The sequence below is a fragment of the Balaenoptera borealis genome (genome assembly GCF_965194805.1).
Source record: "Balaenoptera borealis genome assembly, chromosome: 16".
Taxonomy (NCBI): domain Eukaryota; kingdom Metazoa; phylum Chordata; class Mammalia; order Artiodactyla; family Balaenopteridae; genus Balaenoptera; species Balaenoptera borealis.
The window spans coordinates 28,911,481-28,919,425 of NC_138872.1; the positions used below are offsets into that span (position 1 = coordinate 28,911,481).

At 46.3% G+C, this 7,945-nt stretch overlaps 1 protein-coding gene across 1 annotated transcript; it reads right to left on the reverse strand.

Annotated features, from left to right (window-relative positions):
* Positions 1-640: 640 nt before the first annotated feature.
* Positions 641-7,492, reverse strand: FKBP1A (FKBP prolyl isomerase 1A). Its single transcript, XM_082359406.1, has 3 exons — positions 7,380-7,492; positions 3,670-3,834; positions 641-1,746 (listed from the first exon to the last, which is right to left on the reverse strand). The coding sequence occupies exons 1-2, from the start codon at positions 7,488-7,490 to the stop codon at positions 3,706-3,708; spliced, it is 240 nt and encodes a 79-aa protein (XP_082215532.1). The 5' UTR covers positions 7,491-7,492; the 3' UTR covers positions 641-1,746; positions 3,670-3,705.
* Positions 7,493-7,945: the final 453 nt, after the last annotated feature.

Sequence of the window (7,945 nt, forward strand, 5' to 3'; positions counted from 1 at the left end):
AAGTCTTTGAACCATCTCTCTATTTAAAATCAAAGGCCCTCAACCAGGGAAACTGTGGAAGGTGCCTAGAAAGGTGTGGGATACCACAATTTTTGGTGTCCATGACCAGAGGAGGGGAATATTACTAGCATATACAGGGTAGGGCCAGGGAAGCTACTGCAACCAAACTGTCCATGTGACAAAAAGCCTCCACACCAAGTGTCACCAAGGAACACCTACTTAAAACCCAAATCTTCCCTTCGTAACATTTCATCAATTTGCTGGTAGCACATCTCCAAATGGGTGGTGGCTCAGTTCTTCTGCTGGCTGCATCCCCGACTTCTTGGCAACCCCAGAGAACCCAGCGTAGAACTCTACCCAGACCACACATTTAATGAACATCTGATGATGGGCAAGGGGGTGGGGCTCCCTGACGACCCCAGCCTGACCGCCACAAAGTTCCCTCCATGGGTGAAGATGCAGATCTACTGCCCCCCCCATCCCATCTCCCAAGAGGGCAACGGGGAAGGATGTTCCTGCTGCAGTTCTTCTGCTAAGACACAGCCTCCAGCACTGCACCCCCACTGCCACACCCTAACCCCATCCCCTTGCACCAAAGGGCAGGGGGAGGCACCTGAAAGTAACCACCATCACACAGAGCTGAGAAAAGCCAGCATAAAGCACTTTTATTGCAATAATAAAACTTGAAACTCATATGTAGTGCAGGGGGTGGGGTAGGCGTGGGCGAGTAGGCAGCAATTTCTCTCACCAAATCACTACACAGGACAGCAGAGGGTGAGAGGGAGGAAGGAGAAGCCAGGAAACTCTGAGATCAGCAGAGGGAGCTGAGCATCAAAAAACAGGAGATGCTGAAGCTGTGATGACCAGCATCATTTTCTTAAGACAACACTCAAGGATTTGTCATGATGGCTGGGCTTTCATGGGTGTTAAGTGTCTACAAACAGCACCTTCAATTTAACTTTCGATTGAAGTTCTTAAAATTTAGGAAGTGGAGCCTGGATAGCTATGAGATTACAAAAGTCCTAAATATCCATTAGAAAACCACAGGATGGAAAAAAAGAAAAAAAAAAAAAAAAAAAAGCCAGGCCATGAAGAAGGCTTCAGAGGTCCCTGCTGGCCCGGTGACAGACACCTGTAGTGTCCAACATCTCAGTGAAAATGATCTGCTTTCAAAAGGCAGAGGGTTAAGGGGAGGGTGGGGGTGGGACAGTGGAGGCAAAGGCTCTCCCCTTCCCACTTTAGTTTTGGGTAGGGCTTTTAATTCAACCCGAGGACATCTCTCAACTTGGAGAATAATTCGGCCCTCAAAAGCGCCTCAAATCTGCTATGGCTTTGCAGCGCAGCAGCAAGAATGTTTAATATATAATAGATAAAACTTTCATCCAAAAAAAAAATAAAATAAAATAAAGATTCTTGCACTCCCCCCAACACCAATTCCTATTCTAAAGTTAACCCATTATTTGTGCTGTTAATACTTGACTAGTACTTAACTGGAAACCTAGATCCAAAGGACTGAAGCTCAATCTTCACCCCAAAACAAAAACAAACTAAAATGGGTAACTTGAGGTTTATGGCATATAGTTCAGGTCAACACACATACGAGGAGAAAGGGGAAGAGCAAAGCCGGTGACAGAACACATTCAGTCAGGGAAGATGTTTATACAAAGAGTGTAGTGGAACATCAGGAAAAGCTCCATACGGACTCGCTGTGCGCATCTGGAGGCGCCAGATCCGTCCATGGCACATCTGTTGGAGACAGAAAGTTGGTGAGTTCCAGCAACTCAATGCTTTTTGGGTGCAGTAGGGACAGCCACAGGCTGCTGCCACACCAAGTCCCTTCCCTAACAGCTGTGAGGTCTGACTTGGCCCCTCGCCCCTTCTGCTCCAGCTGGGGAGGGCCCACTGGGCTCGGGCTGGATTCCCAGGTGAGCAGCCTCCTTCCTGCTCATCTTGGTTGTGTTTTTTTTAAACCTAAGGTCACATTTCTGTTGCTGAGGATAGCAGGAGAGGCAAAGCCCACCAATGCAGCTGACAATACAGTTTCCCATTATCGATGAGTCTCCAACCTGGCTGCATATAGGAATCACCTGGGGGCTTTAAAAAACCTCAACACTTGGACCCCACTCCCAGTGGGGGCGGTTAACTGGTCTGGGGGGTGGCCTGGGCATCAAGAGAGTCTTTAAAGCTTCCCAGGGGCTTAAATGTGCACAGCCCGAAGCTGGTTTTCCTCATGTTGAACAGACTGAGAAAATGTCTGCAGTCTTCATTCACTCTCTCGAACCTGTAACTTTCTGGGTTTGCCCTTGGGCTTTCCCTCAAGACCCTTTCATGAAGCTCTGAGCTGTGCTTTGGCAGTGTGTGGGGAGGCTTAGGCCAGGGTGACTCATAGCCATTCAGCCCTCTCTCCCCTCTTTCTCCCCTTCCTCTGTCCTTCAGATTTCCAGAAAGCCTGTTCCCAAATCAGGGTAACTCCAAGACTTCCTCAAGTACATTATGTTCAAAGGACTCAGCTTTCCAGGGTGGGGACTAGGTGTAGACCTCTGGGCAGAGAGAGGCTCTGTAAAGTGTCAGAATTCCCTCCCGGCAGGAATGACAAGTGGGGTAGCTAGAGTCCTCAAACCTGACCAGGCCTGGATGACCCAGGTGTTTAGGGATCAAACCACTGGGAGGAAATAGCTAATAATAAAAAAGGCTCCTCTATTTAAAAAAGTCCATAGCAGGACAAAGGTACTCCATAACAGGCTGGCTGCCACTTGCTACCATTTTCAAACAAAAGCATTCTCACCCAGCCCCTGGCTGTGGCCCTCTGGTTCCAGGGGCGGGAGGGGAGCAAATGCAGAGGTCTGGGGCCATGTGGAAAGAAGATGACAAACATTCATGTGTTTTATGATTCTAATACCCACATGAAAATTTAGGTGCCATTAGGATATTGAGTTTGGTTGCCTAGAAATGAGGGTAGAAGAAGGAAAAAAAGGTCCAGGAAGGGGATGCAGAAAAGGGTTCTGTCCGAATTTGCCACTGTCTGGATGTGACCTTGAGTAAGGCCTCTCTCTCTCTGGGCCTCAGTCTCCTCACTTGTTGCACAGAAAGGCTGACTTAGGTCCCTAAGAGCCTCTCCTAGACTGAGAGCATCCTTTACACTTCATAAGCATCCTTAGGCCTCACCTTTCAACCCACTGATAACAAGCTGGCCTGCTGTCTGTCCTCGTGTGTCCTGGGCTTGCTCCCCGAGGCAGGTGGCCCAGGTGGTAATGCCTCTCTCATATCCTCTAACAGGCAGTAACCACAGACTGTATGGATGAGGGAGCTGCAGAAACTAGGCAGGGCAAGCAAAGTCAGTCATCCCAATCTTACCTCTAAAGAACTAAAATGCTAGCACTAAAAATTTGGCCTGTATTTCCAGTTCCCAACTCAGTTTTAGTTTATAGGTTACATATAAAAATACTTAATTTAAACAGTTACCATCAGCTGCCCCATCCCCACGAGTTCTTTCAAGAGCACATGCCGTCCCTTTCCAAGGTGTACACTTAAAACTGAAAGGATAGCCAATAGAGGGAGACTGTAAAGGGAAAAAAACCCATGGCATTTTTGGTTCTCTCTGATGCTCATCAAACACCATGCATGACTTGGAAGGAGCAAAGGAAGGTCCTTCAGCACTAAGTTCCTTACCCAAGAATGGGGAGCTCAGGGAGGAGGCCATTCCTGTCATTCCAGTTTTAGAAGCTCCACATCAAAGACGAGCGTGGCATTTGGCGGGATGATGCCTGGGTGCCCAGTGGCGCCATAGGCATAGTCTGGGGAGATAGTCAGCTTGGCTCTCTGACCCACGCTCATCTGTGAAAAGAGCAAGGAAGAATGAATGAGCTGATGCAACCCCCAAATGTCTCCTTAAGAAGCAGAGCTGTGGTTACCTGCCAGGACGGTGTGACTAGGACATTCCAGTGACTGCACGCTGCCTGGGCAGTGGGCACGCCCTCCATGGGATGTGGAGGTAGGCGATCAGGCTGGATGAGCCCTATATCTGTCTCCAAGGGAGCCGACAGCAGATCAAAATCCCTCTCGACTCCCAGAACCATCAGGCTCTCAAGCTTTCTGTCCAGGTCTCACTGATCTGACTCTGGGCAGCCATCACTCTAGAAGTGTCACCACCTGATCCTTCAGTGGCCTGTCACTAGAGGCATCTATACTCTTCAAAAAGGAGTGCTTTGATCAAAACTTTGCTTTAAAAGAAAACACACAGAAAGTAATATTTGAGGCAGTCTACTTTTCTATACTTTCTAGATTTATACTTGTACTCAGAAATACAGAAAAACTAAAAAAGACAGTACGATTTTCTGGGGTACAAACTACACTGTACAAAGCAGCATGCTAACTAACAACCGTGTGAAAAAGAGGAAAGTTTATATTTATACCTGCCTGTATAAACAGAAAACATCTTTGGAAGGACACAAATAATACCACCATTTCTCTAAGGGGAAAACAGAGGGTGGAGGGAAATGTTTCACTTATTAAAATGTATTTGTAGTTTTTCATTTTCTAATCAAATACACAAGTTTAAATATTTATTTTCTGAATAGTGAGGTTCTCTGCTCTATTCCCACCCTTTACCTATCTTTTTTAAGTCTCCATGTGTGCGTTCCTGGCTCTCTGACCCAGAAGAAGAGATGGTGACTGAAGAGAAAGCTGCAGGCTTACTTCCTACAGCTCCCTTCAGAAACTGGGACATGTTGGACCAAGGTAGTAAGGACAGTTGAAAGCATATGGCTTAATCTAATAAAATTCAAAACAATCATATCCTTTTACCCAGCAATTCCACTTCCAGAATCTGCTAGCAACCCAAATGCCCACTGCAAGGGGAGTGGTTTCACAGCACACGTGCACCACGGGTTAGCCAACAGAAAGAATATAGCGGCCTTAATTATACTAACATGGAAAGATGTCCAATACACATCGTTAGATGAAAAAAGCAAGCTGCCAAAACAGTACATGTGGCAGGATTGCAGACCTGTAAACACAGAAAACCAGAACACAATATCAAAAGAATAGGAAAAGGGGCACAAGACAACCCCCCTTCTTCCTGTGCTTTTAACTTACTTGCTAAATAAATATTCTACAGAGGAGTTTAAAAGAAGATGCTCTATGTAGGTCTCAGACCACCCAGACTTCTCACAAGTAACAGAGCTGTGACTGACCCAAAGAACCCTGGGTGCAGGGGGAGACTGGGCATCTCCCCAACACCCCACCATGCCTCACCAAGCCTGGGATGTGAAATAGACTGGTAACACTATCTTGGTGGCAGCTATGGCTCCTGGAACACACAACACAATGATTGTTCCAGTGCTGGAACAGCCACAGAAGATGAGTTGTGGGGTGGACAATGGTTGGCCCGGGAGACGGGGGATGGGCCACAAACCCAAGAGCCTGCCAGACTTCTGGGATGGGAACAGGACGGGACAGAAAGGTATAGTTGAAGAGGTTTCCAAAGGGAAGTAAGCCACAAAGATCCTCTCCTTTTTGTACTGCCAACCCTCAGTCATGCTGGAACAAAAATCTAGACACCTGGGAATGGGATAGCTTAAAGTTTCTGAAAGTTAAGCAGTTTATTTGGAGATAAATCAGTGATATTTTATAGAGGAAGTAGAGCAAAGTGTATCCTGGAGAAGAGAAAGACAAATCCTTCTCTCCACACTGGTTAAATCTCCAATTCTCTTCGGTGAGAGGAACTAGACTAATTTATCCATCGTGGCAGGGCCTATTATAAAGCTCGCTGGGTCTTAGGCCACCGTAAACATCCCTTTACCTGGTTAGTGCCAAGAAGAAAATTCCTGGGCTTAGTGGAAGGATAAAATCCAACTGAAATTTGGCAACCCTGGGTCCCCTACTATCTACTGGGAATTTTGAAGACTTGGCAGAACAAAAGCTGTTTACACAAATTTGGAGGGGAGAGGTGAAGAAACACACTTAAGACAAGCAAAATGGCTTTCTCCACGAGTCTGACCTCTCAGAAGTGGTCCGACACAACATGGTCAATAATAAGACAAACACAAATTAAAATGATACCGAGATAACATTTTTCACTCATTATATTGTCCTGAAGCCAAAACGTTTCAACAACACACCGTGCTGGAAGGCCTGGGAGAAGCAGGCACCTTCACAGCCCGCTGGTGGCAACTCAGTGTAATCCCCACAGATGGCAACCTGGCAGTATGTCAAAATCCAGTGCACACAGCCACTGAACCACTCACTCCACTTTTAAGAATCTGCCTATGGCAACACCTGCACAAATGTAAAATAAAGTCCATTCAGGATTAGTCACTGCAGTATTGTTTACAATATCGAAATACTGGAAATGACCCAAATGGCCATCAATAGGGTACTGGTCAAATAAATTATAGTACACCCAAGGGAATACAGGGAATACAGGCATACCTCATTTTACTGTGCTTCACAGATACTGTGTTTTTTACAAATTGAAGGTTTCTGGCAACCCTGTGTTGAGTAAATCTACTGGTGCCATTTTTTCCATAGCATTTGCTCACTTCATGTCTGCCACATTTTGGTAATTCACTCAGTATTTCCAACCTTTTCATTATTATTATTTGGATGGCGATCTGTGATCTTTGATGTTACTACTGCAAAAAGATTATGACTTGCTGAAGGCTCAGATGATGGTTAGCATTTTTTAGCAATAAAATATTTTTAAATTAAGGTATGTACAGTTGACCCCTGAACAACACGGGTTTGAACTGCGTGGGTCCACTTACACATGAATTTTTTTCAGTACTAAATACTACGTGATCCGTGGTTGGCTGAATCCCTGGATGAGGAACTGCAGACACAGAGGGCCGACTGTAAAGTTATACGTGGATTTTCAACTGTTCAGGGGGCGGGGGAGGGATGCCCCGACCCCCACGTTGTTCAAGGGTAAACTGTCCATTGTTTTTTTAGACATGATGCTACTGCACACTTAACAGACTACATTATAGTGTAAACATAACTTTAATATGCCCTCGGAAACCCAAAAATTCACGTGACTCGTTTTATTGCAAGATTTGCTTTATTGTGGTGGTCTGGAACCGAACCTGCAGTATCTCTGAGGTCTGCCTATACTATGTAGCTCTATGAGGAGGAGAGCTTCCTCCTCTTTTATGTCCTGGTATATGAAGTATCAGAGATGGATTACGTGAAAAAGCAAAGCACAGAACAATGTGTGTGTGTGTCTAAAAGAAAAAAAAGGGAGGCACTTAAAGAAATTCTACAAGAAACATTAATAAAAGGAGTTATTTGGGTGAGAGAGCCAGGAGTGAAATTTTTCCTACCTAAAAACGTAATTTAAAAAGTAGACACTAGGAAACACAACGAAACAACGGAGAGCATACCTGGGCAACCCCTTCTTCCCAGCCTCGGATCACCTCCTGCTTACCCAGCACAAACTTAAAGGGCTTGTTTCTGTCCCGGGAGGAATCGAATTTCTTTCCATCTTCAAGCATCCCTGCGGAGAAGGGCAGTTGTAACATGAGCAACGAGGAGTAATGACACGAGGCAAGTCAGAGTCAGCAGCAGAGTGCCGGTCCCACGGGCCAGCACTGGAGGGCCTGGCAGGGTGTCCTAGGAGGATTTCCTGTGTCCACGGGCCAGCACTGGAGGGCCTGGCAGGGTGTCCTAGGAGGATTTCCTGTGTCCTCAGTGGGCCTCTGAGGAGCTGGGGTAGTCCCTCTACTCCAGGCTTGTGAACGCTCTTCCCCAGCTCCAAGCAGTAAGCTGCTACAGAGGCAGGCAGTAGCCTACCTTGTTGTGGAGAATGGGGAAGTGGACACACTCCTAGCAGGAATTCCCAGCACCCTGTGGGTTTCCTCCCAGACAGGGTAACTGTGGGCCCTTTAGGCACACGCAACAGCTCAAAGTCACTCCATGTACAAGAAGCCATATTCCTTCCTCAATTCAT